Below are 27,006 nucleotides of genomic sequence, written 5' to 3'. Positions count from 1 at the left end.
ACCGAGCGGAGACTAACCGGGGGACCGAGCGGACCATGGCCGCCAAAGAGGACCTCTACAGCAAGATCCTCCCGCGGAGGCTCCGGCAGAACCGAGCCGGCTCCATGAAGAGCGGCTCCAGCCTGGACGTGCTGCTGTCCATGGGCTTCCCCCGACCCAGAGCGTGAGTAGCGGGCCGGGCTGGGAGCAGGGAGGGGGGGGGGGGGGCACACTGGTCGGTGGGACGGAGAGCCGCTCTGCGGAGGACGGAGAGCCGCTGCCCGGCTGCCAAACAGGAAGAGCCAGCTGAATATTACAGTGAAAACAGTAACTTTTTAAACAATAATATATCGTTACCATATTTTTCCTGGACTGTCATTCACCCTTTTTGTTGTTTGTGTGGCCGATCATGAGATGTATCGTAAGAAGTGACTTTTACAAACATACTGATACGTCCCATCAGACAACCCTCGATGTCAAAAGAAATTTAAAGCTAAAATATTATATTATATTAAAGTCACGCTTGACGTTTGATATTTGGAGTATAGTGTAGTCTTTAAAAGATGAATGCGAAATGAGAAACTCGGTCAACTAAAATTTAAATTTCATTAACAGAGTTGACTAATAGTTGATTAAAAAAACCAAAACGGAATTACTCGTTTAAAAAAAATACCTTTTTTTTACTACAAAACAAATGTCAGGAAACGAGGCAGCATGGTAAAATGAAAAATTCAGAAATCGCAGAGTTATTATCGTGTGTGTATCTCATCTGCTGAATAAATATATCTTACAATGTGAATTAGTTTAGTGTTCATCCTCCTCCCACACTTTGAGAAACCTTGGGCTCGACTCACAGGATGAATGATTCAGGATCGCAATCGTGTGTGTGTGTGTGTGTGTGTGTGTGTGTGTGTGTGTGTGTGTGTGTGTGTGTGTGTGTGTGTGTGTGTGTGTGTGTGTGTGTGTGTGTGTGTGTGTGTGTGTGTGTGTGTGTGTGTGTGTGTGTGTGTGTGTGTGTGTGTGTGTGTGTGTGTGTGTGTGTGTGTGTGTGTGTGTAAACACCACGCTGCTGAACTGAAAGAGCAGAAACCAGGACAAAGTAGGAGGATTGTTGAAGCAGTAATTCTTCAAAGAGCAGCAGCTCCACCTGAAATATACCTGTATATATATACCGAGAATAAAAACCATGAATGCATTTAACGGAAGACTGAAGTGATAAAGAGATAAAAGTGAGGCTGTTTGTTTAGTAAACTGAAAACATTTATCTTGTGGCTGCTCTGCCACGTGTCGTACATCAACATTACTGTTACAAAGGGCTTCACGAAGAAGAAAACTTATATATATATATATATATATGCTGCTATGTTTGTTTTAACTGTTACGTTTTTGTAATTTTTATTTTAAATCCTGCTGTAGCAGTTTTCTGTTGGCATACAGTGACATCTAGTGGTTTCAGGTGGTATGTACCAGTTTTAGTTTTTATTTTTATTTCAGAAAACATTCAGTTTTACAAGAGAACGCTGCCCATTTCTACGGAAATGACAGAAACACTGATAGCATGTCAGGCTACGGGTTGGCGCTGCAGGTTGTCTTTGCAAGGAGGAACAATACGTTCTAAACATGTAAACAACAACTACGGTTGTGTGCACATGCGGTTAGCACTGCTACAACCCGCACTTTGTAGCTCTGCTGTCTGGTGGCTCTGGAGCTCCGACTAGTGGCAGGTGGACGTATTACAGCTAAGCTGCACATTTTACACAGATAAAACAAGAACCATTTAATATTTTGTGACGCTTGACGAAGTGATATCACATGTCAAGTGATACTAAGTCCATACTTGGGTTTAATATATAGACGCTGGGTAGATGGACTTTAATCAGAAGAATTTTCTTACACGGACTGAAGTAACGTGACCTGCTCAGCGTATTGTCCCAGTGCTCATCACGTGACACACACACACACACACGCACACACACTACAGTCAGATGATGACTACAGGCTCCAACATGTGTATTCAGTTCTGAGAACTCCATTGATCACAAAGCAGCAGGAAACTAAGCGGTGTTGTGGAGGCGGTGTGTGTGTGTGTCAGTGTCTCATCGGTGAGAGCATCTCAAACTGTGATCTCTCATTGCTTTTGTCTCTTTGATACTCTTTTTTTTGGGGGGGGGGGATTGGAGGCATTTATTTTCCTCCGTCTGGGGAGTTTGACCCACCAAACATGGCGACCCCACTGCAGGTGCTCCCCCTCCCACTCCTGCTTTAAAGGGATTATTTCTGCACACAAAGATTAGATTTCTCTGCTGCTGCGCGCTCAGGCCATGGTTGTGTTAGGGAAGGTGTGTATAACCCCCACATCTGGGACAGGAACATGTATAGAAAGACTTTATATGGGCAGTTATAACAGTGGTATTACAACTCAGTTGCACCTTCTTATTTTTTCTTTTTTTTAAATGAATGTGTTATATTCTCCATTTTTTAAACATTTAATGAAGTGATTGAAGATTGACTTTAACAAACACGTGGCCTCAGTCAATAAACATACAAATCTACTCATTTCACAGTTGATGCATGGTGGTTTTAACATTAAAAAATTTTTTTTTTTAAATGAACATTTCCACTTATGTCTTACATTTCTAAATTGTTGAATGGCTGCAGAAATATTTATTGAAATAGCGGTGTGTTTAGGGTCAAAAAACCGATCTCACAGGCTTGATATATTCCAACCATATTCTATAAAACGTGTCTTTTTGTAACCTGATTGAAAAGTAGTTTTTTTCATTATGTAGATATCATGAGGTTTAAGCTGTATGTATGTATGTATGTATGTATGTATGTATGTATGTATGTATGTATAGTTTTGCAAACTTTTGAGTCATTTTATGGAAGTTTTACGAAATTCCACACAAAACTCAAATCCCTTCGAGGCAAATAGACACTTCAATCAATAGAATTTAAACATGATTTTTATTGCATATATTTCATGCCTTTCAATTACAATGATAAATGTATATTCCTCATAAAAGCACGCAGCTGATATGTTCAGACGGTTTGTTCGTTTCCAAAGTGGATGAATGTTGGTCAAGTATCCCCGTCAACACAGTGACGTTATTCAGGAGCTTAGTCATTCCCTTTTTCTGAATCAATCTTGAAGATTTAATATTTATAGCACATTTGAACCATCATTTATTTGTATTATTTGTTTGTTTTTTGTCATTAACGCATTGCACAGGTTGGTATTGAAGCCACATTCGCCTGCCGATTTTAAGACGAAGAGTAAATCCCACATGTCCACCGTGCCGGCGCGGTGCTCGCTGCACGGACGGACGGCTTGTATCATTGTGGAGACAGAATCGATGATGCACGTTTATTCTCCTGTCGAGCTTCCAGGAAGTCGCGAGGTGCGTCGGTCCGCTGCTCACTTTTAACGCAGCGATGGATTAATTATACATGGAACAAGCAGAGTCACGCCGAAGCACCCCGGCACTCCGGGAGGCGGCGGAGTTTGTGTCCGACCCAAGGTCGAGGCCGAGCGCCAGGCTCGGGAGGACGGCAGACACTGGACGTCATCATGAGTAATCACAAGTAGCAGAAGAAAAAAAAACTCCAGGTCAAAGGATCAGCAGCTTCCCGGTCTGTGAGCGTGAATCAGCGAGCAGTGCCTTATTTCCAGTCAAAGTTCATTCACGGTGCCGAGTCGCACGTCTCGTCTGTGAGGGAGGAACTTCTCAACTTCTCGTCTGCACCAGACTGCAGGGCTGCACCGTGTGTCGCACATGTATCGATGTCGCCGTCGGACGTATCACGACACGTAGTGTTTTGTGGCTCACTTCCCTTCCCTTCCCTTTACCGGCGGCACGCCTTCACACTGAGGTCCACAACGCAGCGCCGTGTGTCTCCTGGGTCCCGTCTCTTTGCATTTATGGTCCCGACCGGTGCTTCCACCTCTTTCCCAACCAGCTGTCAGCAACAGACACGTGTTTCGCTCTCCTCACAGCCACATTTTGCATATTTTTCTGCTGATCTGAAAGAAGGAAAGTGTCTGTGCTGTGGAGTTGGTAACTCTCATGAATTATTGAGTCATTCCCTTGTTTCCTGTCCTCCCGTCAAGTGTCTTTGTAGTGCAGATGAACGTATGAATGCATTTTTCGAGCTTGGCTTCACAAATTGGTCTCGGGCTCTTTGGGACTAGTTGGAGACGACTGTGGGAAGCCGCTGTCGCTTTTGATGTGTCATCATTATCTGTCTGCTGGAGAAGGGGTGGGGGGCTCCTAACAAGGTCACAGAGATGTCATTAGTCTCCTTCCTGAAACGGGAGAGGCGCATCCCCGTCTGCGTACAGCCGCCGTCGCTCACTGGCGCACTTCCACTCCGGCTCGGTGACGGTATCACTGCTCATCTGCAGCTCCGTCCGGAAGCAGGGAAACGGGCAGCGCTATCCGATCAGGAGGCTCAGATGTCTCCGTTACCGGCCGTCTGAAGCTCCAGGTGGTGCCTCTGGCCGGGGAGGAAGGCTTGTACGTTCCACGTAAACTCTTCGAGCAACAACACCCCGCGGCGCCTGTGCTGGCCTCGCTGAGCGCAGTGGGGCTCAGCTCAACTTCCTGCTCGTTCGTTAATGAGGGGATGAACCTCAGCGGGAGCGCCGTAGCCCACCTTCATTAACGCCACAACCTTTCAAATGATAAAGCACCGTCTTTGCATTTTTCTTTCTTTCAGAAAACCTTCACATTTACAACGTTCTGAAACCGCCGTTCATAAATCCACCACGTTGTGGACACGCTCTTATATGACTCTCTGAAGGCTGTGATGTGCGGTGACCAAGCGTTTCCAAAAAGTGTTGTGCTTCCACGGCAACACGGCCCCAAGTGTTTGGAAGCCATTTTTGAAAAAGTTGTATTTTTAATGGCTCTGGTCAAACAGCAGTTTGCATTTTTTTTTTTTTTTTTTTAACTGGAAATGGTTGCCTTTAATCAGATCCTGGGTGATCTCCGGAACTTTCTTTCAGTTCTCAGAGAAATTTCTGGCATCTTTCTCATGTGATACATTTTATCACTGCTAGTCTTTTATCGTCTCTTGACTTTATTTGACAGGGAAAATTTGTTTACACAGAGAGCGGTACAGTTTAGAAATGCTGCACTTTGTCTTTATCTGGTTCAGAATCTGGGTTTAGTTTGAAGGGTTTGTATTAAAGCTGGTCAAGGTTTGCCTCCAGTTTGATGAATCCAGGTTTTTTTTTTTTACTATTTTAACTCTAGATTCAAGAGTCCTGGTACAAAAAAAATCTATTATTTTCATCGAGATTGACTTCATCCTGTATTTCCTTTGTCAGTGTGACCCTACATTGAGTTTTTCAGTTCCAAGGCTTGTGTAGTTTCAGTCTTCGGGGTTCCACAGTGAAGGCGTCACACTGGTGGACCATGCTGAGTAATACACCTTCTCAGTATGTCTCACTCTTGCGTAAAACATTGTGATTTGATTGATAAAGGCTTGTCTGTTTTTTCCACAGATGAATACGCTGATATCTGGATTTGCACCCACACTGTGTCTAACTGCAATATTGTGGTTTCAAGAGGAAACTCTACGACATTGACATGCTTGCCTCAGTTTGCTGCGTCACTCTTTCTTCTTCTTCTTTTTTTTTTTAATGTGGGCGCCGAAGGCGCTGCTGGATATAATAAGTTCATTAGATGAAGCCCGGGGTGGGGAGTGTCCGCGACCCTGCGGGACCCCACCAGTGTGTTCCAGTGGGAACTCGTCTTCCTCAGCTCGTTCGCTGCTTCCTGTCTCTGCTCGTGTCTCTCAGGTGAGACCGTGACAGCAGAGCGGCTCTGTCCTGTTCGCTTCCTCGGCAGCACCGGCTCACTCCCATCAAACATTAATGGTAGGAGTGTTGTACCAGAGCTTGCTGATTGGAGGACGTTGCAATGCTCGAGCTCATTTCTTGCCCGATGTCTCCTTTCTCGCCACGGACGTCCGCACGCAGGCGTCGGACCGTCCTCATTCCGTCCTCGCTGCCCAGTCCACCACCAACTCTCCTGCTCCTCTCAAACCTTCACTTCCCACATTTGAAAGATCCCACAAATTCATAAAACATTCAATTGGCCTGTGGGCAGGGAGCCTTCCTCGACCCGCGGTGTGCAGGTGCTCCTTCCTTCACATTTCAAGCTGTGTGTGTCAGTGTGTGTGTGTGTGTGTGTGTGTGAGTGTGTGCGTTGATTCACACGTTGGGCGGTGAGGTTTTCTGTGTTTCGGTCGTTGGGGTTGCTGCTCGCTGTGGTTTTGTGTGTGACGCGTGAGGACTGAGCCATCTGTGCCCGCCGCTACCTTTTGCCAGCGCCGCACCTGGAACGGCTCCAGCAGCCGGCGTCCTCCGGCGCCACCGTCTGGCCTCACGGTCACTTCAGTGGGACGCAGCGCCCGGTGCTCCTGCTGCACCGCCGACCGACCGGGCTGACGGCATCAGCCAGGGAAAATATATGCGAGGAGACGTTTAATTAAAGGCCTGATTGGATGCGGCTGCAGCTTAAATGAGTCACTCGGAGGAGGAGACGCTGGTTGTACGCCGATATACTGTCTTTGCAGCAAAGCTGTGGCTTCCAGGCGTCCAGATGTCCCGCGTGACTTTACAACATTTAACGTTTAATGTTTACACAGCAACGTTCTGAACAGGATGTCCATTGTACAGTGACGACAGAAACACTGAAAACAATGTAGTTAGCCCGTCGGGCCACTAGTGGGTGCTGTGGGTTGTTTTTGTAATGAAACTACGTTTGCCGGTGATTTTAAAGAGTGTGAGAAACCTTTCCGTCACTTCCTGCTAGGCTCAGTCAGCCATGCAAACATTCACATTAATTCAAATGTATGTATGAGGTTCTCAGTTTAGGAGATGCACATGGTTCCCTCTGTTGCTCCTGATGTGTCAAAATGACTCATGAAGAAGAACAAGATGCCGTTTCCTCAAAGTCACAATTATTAGGCTGGTCGTACAGATAAAACAATCATGTCTCCTGTGTGAGTACACTCTCATGCTCCATGCTCTTTAATACCCCCACCTGCTTTAATCCCTGCTATATTGGTCTGTTGGACTGAGATCTATGACTAGAGGACGTCTGAGTCTCCTGAACCCATCGAAGAAGACATCCTCTGGTAGACTGTGGAGTGTCAAAGTCTTCCGGAGAAATCCGTCGCCAGCTCAGTTTGGTTCTAAGAAGAGTCACAGCAGCCGAACTGTTGATTCCATGCAGGGTGGATCCAGGCTCTCTTGGCGAGTTCTTGGAGTTCCTGTTGTCTTTCTATCGTCTCCGCCCAGTCTGTCCATTCTCCACTGACCTCTTTTTGTCCCAGAGAACTGCTGCTCACTGGAAATCTTCTCACCTTCCCACTCATTCTCTGGAAACCCTGCACATGGTCGTGTGGAAATCCCCGGAGATTAGCAGAAAGTGAACTGCTGGGATTTGTATCGCTTCCCGATATGAGTCACATGACTTGGCAAATAAATAAAGAAACTGCGACCTCTATTCTGAAAAATGAGGTGTTACTTGGTATATAAAGGCCTCGATGTTTAAAGTTGTTCCATGACTTGGTGGAGACAGAATAGAACCAGTAGATGGTCTTCAGGTGGCGAGAACCCAACTCCAGATCCGTAAAACTCCAAATGTCACCAACGTTTAACAGGTTATAGGCGACTATCTGGCTTGTATTCATGGTCTTTTAATAACCCTGTATTTCTGGACAGATATGAAAGAAGTGTTTGATGGATGTGTTGATACTAGCAGATCCCACGGTAACGACTGAAGCGAGACCGATCTGGCTGCTCATCAGGACCAGGCAGTGTGTGTGTCTGTGTCCGGGGATGTGTTGTGATTGGAGGCGTCGGAACACAACGTCTGCGTTTTCCGCGCTGGAACGCCTGCAATGGTTCTCCAGCGAGGACCAATTAAGTTTAATGAGTTTGGAGGAGAAGCGGCACAGAAATATGGAGAAAGATGCTTATTGTTTCCCCCCCGAAGACGCCAACAAACGGCCGGACACCCAGAGTTCATTTTCATCCTCATAACTCACAGGCGGAAGCTCCTTTATTACTCGGCACATTAGAGTTTCAGCTCGGCAGACACTTCTTGAGGCTCACAAGCACAACCACCTCACTGGAGGGAGGCAGAGCTGCTAACCATCATTCAAACCTCAACAAAGTCGGATTCATCGGCCGGCTTTTGTGAAGCTTAGAAAATGCAGAGACAGACTTTTGTGGCCAGTTTTAAATCAGATAAGAAGTTGTTGTTGTTTTTTTTTTAATGCTTTAGTTCTTTCAGTCTATCCATTGCGATTGGTGTGGAGTGTTTTAGCTCCAGTAACTTCTCTATTAAAGCTTTTTCCGCAAAGTGCGAGAACGTGTCTGCTCATTTATTCTGCAGCGCTGGCTCAGTTGAATACTGATGTTGGACCGGAGGGCTTTCTGTCCTGACCTCTGCACCAGCTCTAGTCCATCATTAAACATGGAAGAATAACATTCACACACTTTCTGTCCTCACACACTCACATGCACCTGGCGGGCAGCAACAATCCATCTGATCGTCCAATACGTCGACGTGCAGAGGGTCAGTGTCCAGAAACGTCACGATGTGTATGTTTCAATATATTTGTCTCTTAAGGGTTATTTTTTTAGCTTTTGGTTTAATTTTGGAGTCAAGGGGTTAATGTTAATGAGCTGAGACCAAGGCTTTTGTCAGGACAGTATGGTTGAGTAGTATAAGAGTATTCTTGTGTGTGATTTGACTTTAAATTATGTCTAGCCGTCGCACACCATTTGTGTATGGAGGAGAAATTAGGCTTGATGGCAATGATAAGTACTCGTACCAATACCAGTATCGGTAAGTAGCTTAAGGTTAGTACTCGTACTCCTTTAAAAAAAAGAGGCATCCAGAGTTTTAATGTACTACGTTTTCATGCTCTGCAACCCTGTTTCATCACACGGTCTGTTCATAATATCCACTGATGATTTACATCGTGTTCCACAGGCCACAATGGCCATTCAGCTCACGAGCAGGGTTTTTTTTTTTTTTTTTAATATTGACAGTCCCTTTGGTCCCATTATGTAAAGTGAGAAAGCTTTGGGTCTCCACACGCTGAACTCAGTCAGCCATGCAGAAACTCACATAAATTGAAATGCATTTGCTCTTAATGCTTCATGGTTCCATCTGGAGAAGAGTGTGTTTTCATGTAGCTCTAATAAAACGCTGCCAAGCAGACAGATAGAACAACATTTCCACATTGTGTGTGTGTGTGTGTGTGTGTGTGTGTGTGTGTGTGTGTGTGTGTGTGTGTGTGTGTGTGTGTGTGTGTGTGTGTGTGTGTGTGTGTGTGTGTGTTGGAGACTTCATGGAACAATGAACAGTAACACAGGAAAAAGATTATTCACTTCTATTATTGTGAACACGGAAGTTTGTGTCCACGTCCACCGCTCGCAGAACAATGCTGGCTCACACACACACACACACACGCACACGCACACGCACACACACACACACACAATGTGTGGATTGGACAATGTTTGCATTTCAATCTGTGCGAATCATTTCTTGATTCCACCAAAATTTTAATTCAGAGTTCACAAAAAGGGAAAAAGCTCAGAATGTTGCACAATTTTTCATCCAGTATTTTGGATTTTTGGAAAAAAAACACTCTTTAACAAAATCCTGTGGACGTTATGCACACATTTTAATTTAATCTAAGTGGAGCAAATCTGTGATTAGAGGGCTTAGACCTCGGGTTCACATGGAAAGCCTAAAGGTTTTTTGGATTGAACTGCGCTGTGTTCTCTGTGTGTGTCAACACAGTGAGGACCCGCCAGGCCGCAGAATCAGGGATTTGTTGGTTGTTGGGTTTTTTTTAAAGTACTTTTTAATTAGAATTACAAGCCAGTAGTTGGCTGTAACCCAAGCAGAATGCTCAGCTGAGAGCTGAAAACATGCAGCAAGTCAAAAAAAAGTGGAAGCACCTGTCATCAGCACGACCTTTCACCTGTCTCCCACATTCCGGATCTATTCTCATCAGACACACAACTTACAGGCTAAACATGCAGCGTTTGCTGCCGGATCCTCCAGTAGTCCCATCTGAGAACTGCTCGAGCAAGGAAATGTCACTCCTGTGGCGGGTGTTCAGATGAGGTTTGGTCGTGCAGCACGAAACAGAACGTTATTTGACCCGTAAACACATTAATAAATAGCAAAGCTCAGATTAGCCGAGCAGCTAAACAGACAGCAATTCGTTGAAGGAACCCGATAATGAAGAACGTAAAGCTGATGCCTCAAAACATTAGCTTTGTATGGTGGCTCAAGAGAAAAGTGACGATTCCAGTTTGAATTAGTGCCTCATCCACATATTTACTACTAGTTTTCTTTAAGGATTTCATAGATATTTACAAAACAGTTTTTTTGTTGTTTTTTTTTAAAAGTGAAGCAAATAAACAATACTTAAGAACAATAAATGGACAATAAACAATTTTTAAATGTGCTCAGACAAAAGAGAAAATCCTTTTTCTAGTGTGTGTGTGTGTGTGTGTGTGTGTGTGTGTGTGTGTGTGTGTGTGTGTGTGTGTGTGTGTGTGTGTGTGTGTGTGTGTGTGTGTGTGTGTGTGTGTGTGTGTGTGTGTGTGTGTGTGTGTGTGTGTGTGTGTGTGTGTGTGTGCGCGTGTGCGCGTGTGCGGTGAGATGAGTAAACAGGAAGTGTGAGGACACAGACGTGGGATTTCCCACGGCGACTGAGCGGCTTCCCTTCACATGTGTGTTTCTCTTCACGTGTGTGTGTTTCACTTCTCATGTGTGAACTCCTCGGTGCTGATGGGAATTCTTCACGGAAGAGACTGAACGAGTGGAATTAGCACAGTCAGACATTAAGATCTGTGCTAGTTCGGTTCAGAACATCTTGATATCGATGAGTTTAAGTAAAAGTGAAACGTGTGTTTAAGATTTTAGTCTGGCTGGTTGTTGAGGCGAGTACGTGGATCAGTACGGTGGCTCAGAGGGGTCATCACGATGTGACGGCCTCAGCATTGCACAATCTCCTGTCACATTTGCAGGAGGACGGCATGTTTCCATCGTCTCCACGGAGCCTGAGCCCCGGCGTTTTCACAGTGTTGCCTTATCCTGTGTTTCCATGACGCCAGAGTCAGAGCGTCGTCCAAAAGTTCCTGTTTGGGAGCCGTATTCCAAACGTGGTGTTTTCAGCCGTTAAAAGGACAGCCAGCCAAAGCTTGAGGTCGACGGGTGTTTGAGGCGGAGTTCCTGGACGACTCCAGCGGAACGGTGCCGTCGTTCCCGAGTGTCCGGGGGTGTCGGCAGGACGGCGGGGGACATGTGTTTGTGCAATTGGAGGTACCAGAGGCCTGTCTGCACATGTGTGAAAGCAGCTGATACGGATCCAGAATCGGCAGTTGGCCGGACGTCAGAGGGAAAGGCTCGTCCCGAACGAAGCCTTCCATCAGCGCTGCTCAGACGACTGACTCCAGCAACTGCTCATAAAAAGAGACGACGCTCGCTGAAAGCGGACTTCGCCATGTGGAAGGAAGCTGTTGCCGCCTAACAGCTGCTGCACTGTGTACGAGTCGGAGCAGCACTCAGACGAGAGCAGTTTGAATTCCCACGTCGAGCTGCTTGCATCGCAGCACGTGACGTTCTGCCGAGGAGTGAACGTGGACGGTCCCGTCAGCTCCTGCAGAGGCAACACGCCAAGCATGAAGCAAACCTGCTAGAGTGCAATGAACTCATCTTGTGTGTTATAACCGATGGCCGTACGCACCGTTTGAATAACGGCACTCATCCCGTGGCGTTTCCAGTCGGATTACACAATCACGCATGGATATGCAGCAATAATTTTCTTTTTCAATGTGATGTCAACCTAAAGTTCTATTTATTATTGTCTGTATCTCAGTACCCTGGATTATTGTCGCCTCCCTCCCTGGGCACTCTGGACCAATCCCAAAGCAAATAGACCACAAAGCACTAAAAGCAGGAAAACATAACAAACACTCCTTATGTATTACGCTCCTGCGTATTGGTCATCTGATGGTAGTTTTTCTGAATGAACAGATGAAGTTTTTTTTTTTTTTTTTTTTTTTTTTTTGCCTTGTTAATATGACCAGGGGATGTGGCACATGTGCAGTCAAGCCCCAGCCCGAGCACTCAGACTCTCTCTGGTTATTCTCGTCGATGGTCGTGTTTCTTTTATCTTTTAGAAGCTGCGTTATTCTGTTGTTCTGCAGACGAAACGCAGAAAGTGTTTCTGACTGAAGACGCCCCGTACAAGCCGGCCAGTATTACGTGGCGTCATGCGTCAGCACTGAGATCCTGGAGAATTCCCGGTTGTTGGGTCATGTGTCACGTCGGAAGAGTGGAAGAGGTGCTCAGCAACACATAGCCTTCCTGTATCTTTGGTGTATGGAGTATAAATTCGGCTTTATGGTTTTTAAGAAGTACTCACATTGGTACTTGGTAGCTAAAAGTCAGTGGTATCGGCGCATCTCTTGTAAATTTAGTCCAATTTCAAAATAAAACATCACGTGTTGATGACAGATCATATTTTGCTTCAGTGATCCAGGTGTCTACTGTCAGAGGAACGGGAGAGTTCACGTCTAAGAAGCATCTTCATCTTTTCATGACTTTAAAACTTGTGGAGAACACGAGCAGGTTTTCTTTTAAATCAAGTCCCAACTCTAACAAAAAAATACAACAACTCGTGTTATTTTCTTCAACTTTATATACTTTTCTTTTCTTTCACACTCGTAACAATCCAGGTCAAAAGTTTGAGCACTTTCGCCAACTCTTATCAAATTTAGCCTCAAGCTGAGGAAACTTGAGCGCAGACTGCAGAAGTTGAGAAACTCACTTCTCTCTGCCTCGGTGCAAACTTGTGAAGTTGAGCTTGTAACTCACTCCAGGACATAGAAACATAGAAACTCTGTGGAGAAACAATACGCCTCGATTAAACAACCATCCAAGTCCTGGATTTGACCGGATCGCCTGCAGAGTTAGTCCATTTCAGAAAGATCGACTTTACTGTTTCTCGAACGCCTCAAACCACAGACTGTGACACATCCCAAACGCCAAATGTCAACCGTTGTTCTTTGTTGTCGTCGTCTCTGGCTTACTTGAGCGGAAACTAAGTAGTGAAGTTGCCGACAGAAAGCGACGTTGGTCAGAATGGGGTTAGTTCTGTCATCAAATGGTGACTCATATCACCGCGCCACTCATGTCACACTTCGTCCAATCGATGGAAAGAACATTTCACACAACAGTGGATTAATGACTGAAGAGGCTGAAATATCAGACTCCAGGTCACACTGCTCATTTATAGTCATTCTGATACTTCGATAACTTTGCTCGGCCAACAATGGATGAAAGCATTTGATCAAACACCGAGGGAATATGGGAAAGCAACCCTTCGTACCAAAGACCTGATGAGGTCAAGGTTTGCTGGTATAGAAACGTGTTACGGCTAAGAAGCCCTGAAGATGGCCTCTGACGGACAAATTAGCCTCTCTGCTTTCACACATATGGAATGTGGGGCCGAGTTTCAAGATCAGAAAAAGTTGTGCAACTTATTGTATAATCAGTTGTTTTTTTTGTCATCGGCTCATCTTTTAGCAGATGTGCTGCAGTTATTTTGATTAGCGGCATTTTGTCAGCTCGTGCTTCTGGACTTCAGGACTTTGTTTGGTTGCTTGTGTGGTTGGTTGGTTGGTTGCTTGTGTGGTTGGTTGGTTGGTTGGTTGGTTGTATAGTTGGTTGGTTGTGTGCTTTATTGGTTGGTTGTGTAGTTGGTTGGTTGGTTGTGTGGTTGGTTGGTTGCTTGTGTGGTTGATTGGATGGTTGTGTAGTTGGTTGGTTGTGTGGTTGGTTGGTTGGTTGGTTGGTTGTGTGGTTGGTTGGTTGCTTGTGTGGTTGATTGGATGGTTGTGTAGTTGGTTGGTTGTGTGGTTGGTTGGTTGGTTGGTTGGTTGTGTGGTTGGTTGGTTGGTTGGTTGTGTAGTTGGTTGGTTGGTTGGTTGGTTGTGTGGTTGGTTGGTTGGTTGGTTGGTTGGTTATGTGCTTGATTGGTTGGTTGTGTAGTTGGTTGGTTGGTTGTTTGTGTAGTTGGTTGGTTGGCTGGTTTGTAGTTTGTTGGTTGGTTGGTGTTTGATGATAGGTTGGTCAGTTTATTGGTTCGGTCGGTCGGTCGGTTGGTTGGTGAGTCAGTCGGTCGAGTTCCTTCTTCTCCTTCCAAGGTATTTTCGGTCTTCTACCTTCTCTGGTCTTCAAATAGTTTGTGAATCTGCTTTAGCTTTTATTTCTTCAGCCTTGTGAACGATCTTTGCAAATTCTTTCTCTGATCCAGAGTCAGTAGCTACTGTGCTCTGATGTGTTTGATAACGTCCCCCACCATCACTGTTGACGTTGTGATAGCGGAGGCTCACAGCTCCTCCCAGTTATTGCATGGCGGTATTACTGCCCCTCATGAGCAGCCTTCAGCGTGGATCTTACACCAAATGATGAACCTCCATCGAATGAAGCCCAGAATAACGTCCACAGACCAGCGGAGCTCCCGCGGACTGGGCAGCTTCCTGCTCGATGACCCCACCAAGGAAACCATTGATATCTCACCCCATTCTGATTTCTGCTCCTCGCCTTTGCTTTTATCACGTTTCTGCACCGACGTCCTGAGTGTGACGCAGTTTGGGTGTGAGCGGCGCAGTGTGGGCGCGTTGCCGCTTCCTGTCTGAGTGAGCAGCTCTCACCGGACGCTCTAGGAAGCTCGCCCTCGCGTCTCTGTGGGCGACTGCTTTCCTTTGAGCTGATGGATCCAGAGGAGGTGCAGGAGGAGATTCCTGCAGCAGCCGCACTGTGTCCGATCACTCTTTCTGCACACAGTTAGTTTCATTAGCGAGGAGGAAGACGGTCACCAGGGTCTCATGTTTTCACTGCAGTGCACACTTCAGGTGCTGGAGAGGCTCCGATGGGACGGAGCCTCCAGCATCTCTTTAGAAACCCAATTGCATCCGTTTCTATCAGTGTTAATTCAACACAACGTCCACATGATGGGGGAAACATGATTGAATCGTTAGTAGAAACCTGAAGAATCAATAGAAGGTCGAAACATGCAATAGAATCAAAGTTTATCCACACAACTGTCTGTTTTTGTAAAAAAAATCTGACTTCACTCTGTTAATGAGGTTGATAAACGGCACAAACTAATTTAACATGCACATATATTCTAAATATTCTTCATAAATGTTCAATCACACATTTTTTAATTAAAAAAAACATTTTATCGTTCCATGTTTATTCAGTGTATAAAATATTTGTTGTTGTTTGCAAATACCATAAAACACTTTGGATATTGGATATTTTTCAATGCAATTGAATATATTTTTATGATTTAATTTTCAATACGTTTTTGACATGGTAGATAGCTTTCAATGTATGAAATACATGTTTTAGAGGTTTTAACTGCATTTTTAATATGTACATAATTTCTAATACTGTATATGAACTACTGGTACATGTTTTAATGCTAATATCACAAATACACTTTTACTATCCATTCGATAGCTTTCAATATACTCAATATATTACATCATTTTTATTTAACTAAAACCCTTGATTAAAGTATGTTTATTTTCATATATCAAATCCAGAATTTTGGGGTTTCATATTTCTCAATGTATTTAATCCATTTATTGAGTAATGTATTTTTTTTTTCCATTCGGTTATATTAAGCTGTTAAAAACTAGCAATGGTTTTTTTAAGTGAAAATGTCAAATGTTTTGCGTTTTGAACGTCCGTTTCTACGAAAATGCTTGGACACACCGTCATCGTGTAGAAGGGTGGAAATAGTTCCATAGTAAACTGTACATAATAAATAGCACAGGCGAAATGTCAACATTCAAGCTCCTTTAAAGTGGTTTTTTTTTTTAATTATTAAAGAAGTTCCGATAAATTGAAACGAGCGAGCGGCACAAACGCTTCATCATCAACATAACCAACCTGAAGCCTTTCCCTGTCACCAAACTCCCACGCAAAACTTGTTTCTGTTTATTTGGTGCGACTTGTGTGGAAAGCGTCGTGCCCTGGAAGTCGTTTTTCAGGCAAAACGCAGCGAGACTTTTCTCGCCGACTTTTCGCACTTGATGGGCTCCCCCTCCACGTCTTACCTCCGTCGCAGACTTGAACCGACCACTCAGGTTGGAGGAGCGACGGGCCTTTTGATCGGCGCAAGCTCCTTTTTTCGGTTCCCTTCGTGATTGAGAGAGGAAGCGGCGCCTCCCATGTGGAGCGGTGTTTACACTGCTCCCCTCCTCTGCAGCCTCACGGCCGTGGAAACCCTGAGACACGGGAACAGGAAGTGGAGGCTGTCGGTGGTGGTGGTGGTGGTGGTGGGGGGGAGATCATGCTAGATTTACTGTGGTTCTTTTCTTTGTACTTATTAGTCAGTGCATTTTATTCACTCAGTATTTCTTCAATGTCTTCACAATGTTGCATGAATTTGGAGAAAAACCCGTGACAGTCTGAGCGCCGCAATCAAGAATATGTATTGTTCCTGAACTTTTGGTTGCCGTCGATGATGCGGTAAATCTCACTGAAAGTGTTAAAGATGAAACTTAAGTCGACACTTTAACCCTTGTTCCTCCCGTCACTCACTGACAAGGGCTCGTCCTGGATTGTGTTCAGTTTATCGTCCATCGGTCACATTTTGTTTCCGTAATCCGGCGAAGCTGCTGATCGTCAGACCACTTCTCTCTCCCAACACTGAGAATCGGCAATATATTTGCATTCATATATATTGATTGCCGGCTGAAAATAACCTCGGCTGCGTCTAAGAGTCCTGTCGGAGTGTTTCTGGTCGGATAGATAAATAATACATGCAGAGTGAATCTTCTGCTCGGTACAAAGTGCTGCTTGTGTTTCTGCTCCGGCTCCACTCTTTATCTGCATCTTTTTGCAGCTAATTGCTCCTCTGATCCGCTCAGACTGGAAATCAGTGAGAGGCTTTTTCTCACTAACGTCGTCCACGTTACAGCTGCTGGACGACTCCGTCACCAAGGTACTTTATATACTTTGACGTGTGCCGACGCTACCGTCGAATAAGAATCAGCCGACCAGTGAGTCACTGAATAATTACGTGAAGAAAACTCGATCTGAGGAATGACTTTCCTTGTGATTCCCTCTGGTGTGTGAGTTCCTCCGCTGACCTCTGGTACCTGGGAATACTCCCTCCCTCCCTCCCTCCCTCCCTCCAGCCAGGCAGCCGTCTGCTCCTGGTTCTTCTTACACCTTGTGTGCTAAGTGGTTTTCAGTGGGGGGGTACTTCCTGTTTGTACAGGAAGTACACGTGAAGTAGAGCACCATCGACAAACCGACGCTCACGTCAGCAGGGTTCACACTTCTCCTTCCCCGCCGTGCGCTGGAGGCGCCTCTTCATCTTCACAAGTACTCAAAAGTACTCGGTCGGCATTAATCAACCATTCAACTGAATTCATCAGCCTGCAAGATACGTCAAGACGCATCTTTGTTTCCATGCGTGCATTAAGCCTGTCTGTGCAGCCAGACGGAGCCTCATGCAGTGGATCGTGTGCGATTCAATCAAAATGCTCCATTTGAATTTCCTTTCGTGTCTCTGTTAATTCAACAACGGCGCTCAGGGCCACTGGTAACGCACATTTTTCAAAGTGGCTCCCAAGGTGGAACTCTTCAAAAATGCTCAGGTGCCTTCCTGAGTTTACAGCTGAGAGATGCTGCTACTGCTGAAGCGCGCCACTTCTACTTCACGAGTAGAGGGGCGATAACAACAATGGCGGCCTCCAGAGACTCTCAATCCACCTTCTCCTGGGACCTGCTGGTTTTATGTTCACCAGTAACAACTATCCTAATGGTCGTCTGTCTATTTACCGATGTCCGTTTACTCCCATTGATCATTTTCATAGTGGATTGTTGTCTGTGCCCTTGTGTGTGGTTTTATTCCATGGTGTTCAGAGTTTTTGCTGTTGCCGTGGAAACGCAAAACCTTTCTGAAACAAAAGCGATGAGTTTTAACTTGAAGCATCTTGAAATGGAGCCTCAGTTTCTTCTTCTTCTTCTTCTCCTTCTTCTTCTCCTTCTTCTTCTTCTCCTTCTCCTTCTCCTTCTCCTCCTCCTCCTCCTCCTCCTCCTCTGTTTGGAACAGCTCATGTCTCTTTTCCTGCAGTCACAGTTTCCACTGTGTTCATTTAATTTGCTTTTTAAAAAAACCTCCTCAGGACACTGACACATTGTGACAGAGTGGCGCATCAGTCCAACATGTAATCTGATTACTTTCCTCTCCTACAGACTCAAAGCACTGGTGTCAACTGGAGGTCGGAGTGTGCAGGCGGCATGTGACTGGTGAGGCTTCATCTAACACACACACACACACACACACACACACACACACACACACACACACACACACACACACACACACACACACACACACACACACACACACACACACACACACACACACACACACACACACACACAGTGAAGGACACGTGTTTCGTGCTACCCCCTGCTGGAGGAGTGTGTACAGATACTCTGCAGGTTTACCAAAAACTTGAAATCTGAAATTCTCCTCTTTAAATTACATGAAACTAAATTTCATTAAATTTAATAGCTCAGTGAATCCTGGACAAATAATATCAGTGATATGCAAACAATATTTAGAAGGAATATCGTCTTGAGGAAAGTACTTGCATGCAGTTTTATTTACTGCACCTTAGCTTTCGGTCGATAAATGATAATGTTCCTGTTAAAACTGCTGTTTCCTGTGTATTTATTGGGATTTAATTCACTTAGATAAGCCAATGATATGTGAAAGCTTTTCTGTTAAAGGGTTTCCATGCACACATACATAAATAAAGCCGTTAACAATAAAGCCCATGTAACCCCCACACATACTCCTCCACAGTCCTCATGCTATCTGACCACGGAGATATCAAGAGCCTCAGGATCAAGTAGTGGTCCTCCATAGTCCCAAATCATCACAAGGACACACTAAGAATGTATTTGCTCCTAAAGCAGGAGATCTGTAATGCAATAAATTTAGCAGCTTAATTATTCACATCGAGACAAAAAAGAAAAGTGGGCTGAGCACAGAGCCCTGGGCTCCGTGCACTAACAGCTTGTACTGAAAAGAAAGTTTTGCTCAAGAATGAATAAATAAAACTTGTTTTTAAGTCACGTTGCTTGAATGCAGCTGCTCCCGCAGAAGAAACAGGAAGTGATCCAGTTAAGTGTGACGCTCCCACGGAGTTTATACCCAAGAGATGTGCCTTGGCGCGTTTTATCTGTGCTGCAAAGTTGAAAAAATGTTCAGCTTCCACAGTGACTGGCAGTCAGGTGTGTGCTGTGCCGTTTCCGACGCGCCACCAGGCTCTTCTCTCACGTGGATGACCCCTTCCTGGACGACCCTCTGCCCCGGGAGTTCGTCCTGTACCTGCGGCCCAGCGGGCCCCTGCAGAACCAGCTGTCGCACTTCTGGCAGCAGAGCCGCGTCACATGTGGCAAAAACAAAGCGCACAACATCTTCCCTCACATCACGCTCTGCCAGTTCTTCATGGTAAGTTATCCCGAACGCCACGCTCCCTCCACGTCCCGATTCTCCGAGGGACTCTGTGAACAGGGGACCGTTTGACTCGTCTCAAATATGTGGTTGAAAACTAATGTTAGATTTGTAACACGGGTACAGTTACAGCAGCTTACAGCATTTGCCATGAAACTTTGTTCATTCATGACGTGCAGCTGAAGAACATTCCTGAGAACCCTAATGCTTCCTGCTTTACTGGTGAATGAGTTTCACTCATCAAATGCTTTACATTGGCGACCACATTCACCCATTCACACTCCAATGGAGGCCGAGCAGCTGCTCCAGGACAGTTTGATATGTGGGCGGCGGCGGGGGGGGGGGGGGGGGGGGGGATCGGGAATCGCACCTGCAACCGGCAGAGCCACAGCTTTAGTGGACTTGCTCACAAGTGACTTCCCACAGCGATCGTCCCACAAGTTGGGTTGAAGTTTCTCCCCCGTTGTTTCCCCCGCAGTGCGCAGACCACAAAGTGGAGGCTCTCTGCGAGGCCCTCCAGGCCACCGTACAACAGTGGCGGGGTCGTTTCCCCAGCCCGCTGCCCCTGGAGCTCTACACCTCCTCCAACTTCATCGGCCTCTTCGTGGAGGAGCAGGTGGCCGACGTGCTCAAGCAGTTCGCGGCCGACTTCGCCGCCGAGGCGGCCAGGAAAGCAGGTAGGAGCGAGACGTCACGTTTTGGCGCCGGGGTGTCTGATCGGCCTGTGGTGTGTGTGTGTGACGCTCGGCCCCGTCTCTGACGCAGAGGTGCATGTGGAGCCTCACAAGAAGCAGCTCCACGTGACTCTGGCCTATAACTTCCCCACCGATCACCTCGCCTCGCTGGAGAAACTGGCCAAGGGCATCGAGGTGAAGCTGGGCTGCGACTGGCTGGCCGTCCTCTTCTCCCGGGACATCCGCTTCGCCAATCACGAGGTGGCTCACCAACACCATCACACAGATTTTTCTGCTGGAGCCGGGCTGACCTAAGCTCTGCCCCCCCCCCCCCCGCAGACCCTGAGGGTGATGTACCCCTACCTGCCGCAGAACGACGACGAGCTGGAGCTTCTGCCCGGGGACTTTGTCTTCATGTCCCCTGTGGATCAGAGCAGCACCAGCGAGGGCTGGGTGTACGGGTCCTCGCTGGCCACGGGGCTGTCCGGCCTGCTGCCCGAGAACTACGTCAACCTGGCCGACGAGTCCGACACCTGGGTGTTTCACGGGTGAGATCTCAGGACAACACGGGATTTTAGAGAGAGAGAGAGAGAGAGGGACGTTCCAGTCTCTTCCCCCCCCCCCCCCCCCCCCTCCTTGATATTTTGGTATTTGTGCTCTCCTGTCCTGTAGCTCCCACTCCTTCTTCAGCTGTGGACCTGCTGACCGGACCAGTAAAGATCGGGGGATGTTCGACGGGCTGCTGGACGGCCGTCGCCCCGACAACAGCAGCCATGGAGACACGCCCACCCTCAGCCTCATCTGCCACCCCATGCAGGTGCTTCCAGCCGCCACGTCTGTGTCGCAAGTGTCTGACAGCTGAGAGGAACCACAGGGGAGCCTGCTGCCTCCATGTCAGAGTCCATTAGGAAGTGAAAAAAAAAAAGTGACGAATATAAAGTTCTACGATTTTTTTTTGAAGACACGAAGAGCTGTGAACATGTTTTAAACTGTAGAAAAGTTGATAGTCGTGTTTCCTATGGGGCCTTTGGTTCCCCGCAGGTCCTGCGGAGCAGCGGCGGTCACTCACGACAGCCCAAACGGACGCTGTTGGTGTGCAGACATGGGGAGAGGATGGACGTGGTGTTTGGAAAACACTGGCTCTCGCTCTGCTCCGACAGCAAAGGTGAGAACGAGCACAAGGTAGATTAACAAGCTCCGTCTCTATAAAGATGGCAGTTCATGAGGGGAATGTGCTCTTTAGCACATTATTTCATATTCATAACAACATATTTCAGTACGCAAGAGCAGTCGCAGCTCATTGAGGCCAATAAGTCTTATTTATGTAGAATTCTACGACATAAGGTAGTAAAATTATCACCTCTACACTGAAAAACAGCAACAGACCTCGAGAGAAACTACAAGTTTTAGATATCCAAATTCATCACACTGACATGTAAAACAGTACAAATAATCTAACTATAATAACCTAATATAACTTTGATCCAGAGAATACGGTAAACTTTAGTCTACAGAATACAGTAAACTTTAGCTCAGAGAATACAGTAAGCTTTAGTCCAGAGAATACGGTAAGCTTTAGCCTACAGAATACAGTAAACTTTAGCTCAGAGAATACGGTAAGCCTTGGTCCAGAGAATGTGGTAAACTTTAGTCTACAGAATACATTAAACTTTAGCTCAGAGAATACGGTAAGCTTTAGTCCAGAGAATACGATAAGCTTTAGCCTACAGAATACAGTCAACTTTAGCTCAGAGAATACGGTAAGCCTTGGTCCAGAGAAGACGGTAAGCTTTAGTCCAGAAAGTACAGTAAACCTTATATCAAAATTAATTTAATGAATTAATTTTGTAATTAATTGTATATTGTATTTTTGACCTTCTGCAGGAGGATATGTGCGCTCCAACCTGAACATGCCCCCCAGCCTGCCCCTGTGGGGGGGCCAGAGGGATTACGACATGGACGCTCCCATCACTGTGATGGGCTCGTCTCAGGCCCGCCTGGTCGGTACGTCCGTCCGTCTCCTGCTCGTCCCTCTGTCTCCTCCTTCTGTCTCCTCCCTCCGTCTCCTGCTCATCCCTCTGTCTCCTCCCTCCGTCTCCTGCTCCTCTCTCCGTCTCCTGCTCGTCCCTCCGTTTCCTGCTCCTCCCTCCATCTCCTGCATGTCCCTCCGTCTCCTGCACATCGCTCCATCTCCTGCTCGTCCCTCCGTCTCCTGCTCGTCCCTCCGTCTCCTGCTCCTCCCTCCGTCTCCTGCACGTCCCTCCGTCTCCTGCTCGTACCTCTGTCTCCTGCTCGTCCCTCCGTCTCCTGCTCGTCCCTCCGTCTCCATCAGAAGGTTTGATGGGAGCTGAGCTGAAGCTGACGATGTGGTGTTTCCAGGGGAAGCTCTGCTGGACAGCAGCACCGTGCTGGACCTGGTGTACTGTTCTCCGTCCCTGCGCTGCGTCCAGACGGCGCACCACATCCTGAAAGGTGAGCCCGGGTCTTCATCCTGGAGTCGCCCTCGTCCTCAGGTCTGACCGGCGGTGTTGGTGTGAGCAGGTCTGCAGCAGGACGGGAAGCTGAAGCTCCGCGTGGAGCCGGGCCTCTTCGAGTGGACCAAGTGGGTGTCTGGGAGCTCCCTGCCCGCCTGGATCCCCCCCGCCGAGCTGGCTGCAGCCCACTTCAGTGTGGACGCCACCTACAGGTGGGATCCATTCAGAGCAACAGGCCTCGTGTGCTGGAGAACCTGAAGCAGCAGGAAGTTATCTTCTAGCGGGGCTGCTTTCTAAAAATGAAAAGAGCCGAGGTCGCGCCTTACCTCTGTTCTGTTCCTGCCGCAGACCTCTGGTCCCGCTCAGTAAGCTCACCGTGTCCGAATCCTACGAGAACTACATGAGCCGGAGCTTCCAGGTCACCAAAGACATCCTGTCGGACTGTAGAAACACTGGTGAGGAACACCTTTCCACATGTTTCCATCTGTGATGTTCTTGAGGTGTTCTGATCATTTCTAGAGATTTTCCTCAGGGGTTCTGAACGGTTTCGAGGAGGTTCTGAGATGTTCTGTTCCTCTCTGCAGGAAACACCGTCCTGATCGTAGCTCACGCCTCGTCTCTGGAGGCGTGCACACGGCAGCTGCAGGGCCGCAGCCCGCAGAGCGCCAAGGACTTCATCCAGGTGGTGCGAAAGGTTGGCCCCGCCCACAACTCTGTCCACACCTTCACATGAAACAGACCTGAATGTTCTAATAAGAAGACATATTTAAAAGAGCCTTTCAGGACAGACAACTTCACTTTACGCCGTGATTCCTGAGCTATTCCACAAAATGGTCTTCATTGTGTTCGTGTAATACTAGTGTTGCCCATGTGAATCTTAATAATAATAATAATAATAATAATAATAATAACAACTTTATTTATATGGCATTTTTATGTTGTCTCGACAAATGTTTGTCTCTTGAACGTTTGAGTTGTTGCTGTTCTGGGTCTGCAGATCCCGTACCTGGGCCTGTGTGCCTGTGAGGAACAGGGTGACTCGGGGGTGTGGCAGCTGGTGGAGCCCCCCATCCTGCCCCTCACACATGGACCCAACCACACCTTCGACTGGAGGGAGACTCTCTTGCAGGAGTGAGTCCCCCACCCCCCCCCCCCCCCCCCCCCCGGATGCTGGACCCCCACATGCTATGAACACCCGCATTCAGCCTGCCATCGTGAGACGTTCCTCTGGGCTACCTGTTTATGGGCATTGCTGTGGCTACATGTTAGCATTGCTGTAGCTACATGTTAGCATCGCTGTGGCTACATGTTAGCATTGCTGTGGCTATGTGTTAACATCGCTGTGGCTACATGTTAGCATTGCTGTGGCTATGTGTTAACATCGCTGTGGCTACATGTTAGCATTGCTGTGGCTATGTGTTAGCATCACTGTGGCTCCCTGTTATCATCACTGTGGCTACGTGTTGGCATCACCGTGGCTACGTGTTGGCATCGCTGTCGCTACGTGTTAGCATCGCTGTGGCTGCGTTAGCATCGCTGTGCGGGACATCGCCACATTCACCGATTACACGACAACATTTCAAGTGAAAACACATCATGTTTGCATTTTCATCTCGGAAACATTTTGCGCTCACACGGCTACATTCTGAAAACGATGTCTGTTTCCACAGAAACACTGAAAAGTATGTTGTTTTCATGTTTGGCCACTGGGGGTGCTGTTGTCATTTTTGTAAAGAAACCACAAACACAGGCAGCAGAGAACAATGAGATCTAAACATAAACTCTTCTGGTGAACAGATCACCAAGGTGGATCGTTATTATGGTGATTGTCAAAAACCACCAAGTTGGGATGTTGTTAGTGTTTTCAGCGACTCGGAGCGCTGGCGTCACCCGCCACTGAACACAACCACAGTTTAGTGTTTTCACTTGAAAGCGTTAGCGGGTAAACGAGGACACAGCTGCAGTCTTGGGACATTTTGTTAAATTAGCATTAGCATCACGCGAGCCCAGCGTGGTTTTAGATCGTAGACTTGTGTTACTTTGAACTCAACACTCAGGCTTTATTGCTAATGTTTTACTTTGATGAGAAATTATGAGAAACTATGCTAAACTAGCAAAACAAACCACCAATGTTACCTAGAAAAAAAACGATATTTCATCTACAGCTAGTATGAGTGAAAGTAGAATTAAAATAAGATGAAGATTTTATATCAGACTGGATTGTATACTGAATACATGCTAGCTTAGCATTAGCATAAAACCTGCCAGCCAAGTTAGCTCCTTGAATGTAACTATAATGAGTACTGCGATACTTGAAGTAGCTTGTATTTCTTTAACTTTCATTGAGACGATGGGCGTCAGAGCTTTTTTCACAAAATGGCCCCGCCAGCTGCAGAAGCAAGGCTACGCTCTGTCGCTCCCAGCGGGAAAACATGGCGCCGCTAGCTTCATCTGCTAAGTGCAAGAAGTTCACGTCTTCATCAGGGAGCGTCCGTCCCTCTGTCTCTCCATCCGCCCATCCCTCTGTCCCCTGTCCATCCATCCATCCGTCCATCCCCTGTCCCTCCGGATGCCACATGTAGCATACCCACGTCTCCTTTAGCCATCGCCAAAGCGAGAGCGCCGCGGCTACGATAGCACAACCTGCACAACGACAATCACATCGTAGCGTCTCGTCCAACAGCCGTTTTCATGTGCGTTTGTTGGAATTAAGTCGTTTTTTTTTTTTATTGAGAAAAAAGGTCTTCCATTGTACTTTCTATTTATTTATAAGTGTTTTATTTTTGTTGTTATTTTTGTTTTGTTGTGAGAAAAAATAATTAACAGATTGTCATTTTATTAGCATGTGAGAATTTATTGCTCTGTATCTCAGGTGTTTACACACACACACACACACACACACACACACACACAGATAAATATGCAGGTTTGAAAACTTCCATGCAATGACTGATTGCTTTTATTTTCATGAGATGGAATCCAATGGTTTAAAATTAATTTCTATCATTTATCAGTTCAACAAAGTAAAGATTCATTCTTCTTTTCCACCTCCAAATGAATGTAAACGTTGTTCCTGGACATTTCGCCTTCTTGTTTACGAATTCAGTTAAAGTCTCGTACCGAGTTCTGTTCATAATCCAACCAAAAGCGAAGCAGTGTAGCTCAGCTACATGTAAAAAAAAGCTACAAAAACCTTTTAATTTGGATTATTTCAATCTTCTTCACAGGTTAGCGTGCCGTCTGCCTTAGATTTTTTTTTTAATTCAAATTTTAAACTCCTCAAATAAAATGACGGATGTATCTTTTAGCATATTTTGAACAAATCCGTTTTTCTTGCAGGATTTTCCTTCAGATTAAAACCAGTTACCAGTCTTACTTCCATTGCAACGTTAACATGTTAGCTGTGAAGTTCTTATCATTTCATTTGCATTTCTTTCACTTTAATAGAACCTTTTTTATGTATTTCCCTCAAGTTTTTTTTGTTGAATATGAAGATGAAGAAAAGGTTGAAATGTGTTGCTGAAGTCAGACGAGTTCAGTTGGAGGTGGAAAACCAACTGGGGCTAAGTCACGCTGCACAGTTGCCCCTGGTTTACTATTTATTGCCCCAACATGCTCCTTATTTTCCAGATCAGACGATGTTTGTGCTGCTTTGTGGGTTCAGTGGAGAGAAGCTGTCCTTTTCCAGCAGCTGCAATATTTTATATTTTGTCGACGGCGTCGATGTTTATCGTTTAATTTGTCTTTGTTCTGGAATGAAGGTGGCGCCGCCGCCGTCCTTCACTAATAAACTTCTACATCCTGCTTGGTTTCCTTGGCCCGTCCCTGTGCCTGTCTGTCCGTCCATCAGTTTGATACGAATGATCGGATCATTGGTATTAATAATCAGAACATTGATACGAATGATCAGATCATTGATACTATGGATCAGAACATCTTACTACAGAGGTTAGAACACGTCATCAGGCTTAAAGGTACAGCACTAAATTAGTTCTGATCATTTTTATCAGACAGGTTCCACTTCGTTCATGTTCACGATAACTCTTCAGTCCACACGGAGGTTAAACATGGAGTTCCTCAGGGTTCTGTAGGTCACTGATACTTTTTACTTTAGACCTGCCTCCTGTAAGGAATCTATTTAAAAAAAAAACACTCCATTAACTTCCATTGTTATGCAGATGACACACAAATCTATTTATCTATGAAACCTTATCCAAAGATAAATACTGGATAGTATTACTTTGACTGGAGGTTCTACAATCATTTGT

At 46.2% G+C, this 27,006-nt stretch overlaps 1 protein-coding gene across 1 annotated transcript; it reads left to right on the top strand.

Annotated features, from left to right (window-relative positions):
* LOC308142806 (ubiquitin-associated and SH3 domain-containing protein B-like) lies at positions 1-26,542 on the top strand. Its single transcript, XM_080513387.1, has 14 exons — positions 1-163; positions 18,318-18,371; positions 19,401-19,587; positions 20,069-20,267; positions 20,356-20,525; positions 20,604-20,812; positions 20,937-21,081; positions 21,306-21,429; positions 22,149-22,268; positions 22,644-22,736; positions 22,806-22,950; positions 23,087-23,193; positions 23,323-23,432; positions 23,736-26,542. Exons 1-14 carry the CDS (start codon positions 36-38, stop codon positions 23,871-23,873), a joined length of 1,929 nt encoding a protein of 642 aa, XP_080369513.1. The 5' UTR covers positions 1-35; the 3' UTR covers positions 23,874-26,542.
* Positions 26,543-27,006: the final 464 nt, after the last annotated feature.

This window comes from Blennius ocellaris (genome assembly GCF_963422515.1).
Source record: "Blennius ocellaris genome assembly, chromosome: 2".
Classification (NCBI taxonomy): Eukaryota; Metazoa; Chordata; class Actinopteri; order Blenniiformes; family Blenniidae; genus Blennius; species Blennius ocellaris.
Note: the sequence above shows the minus strand (reverse complement) of the source record. Positions and strands in the feature narration are given on the sequence as shown.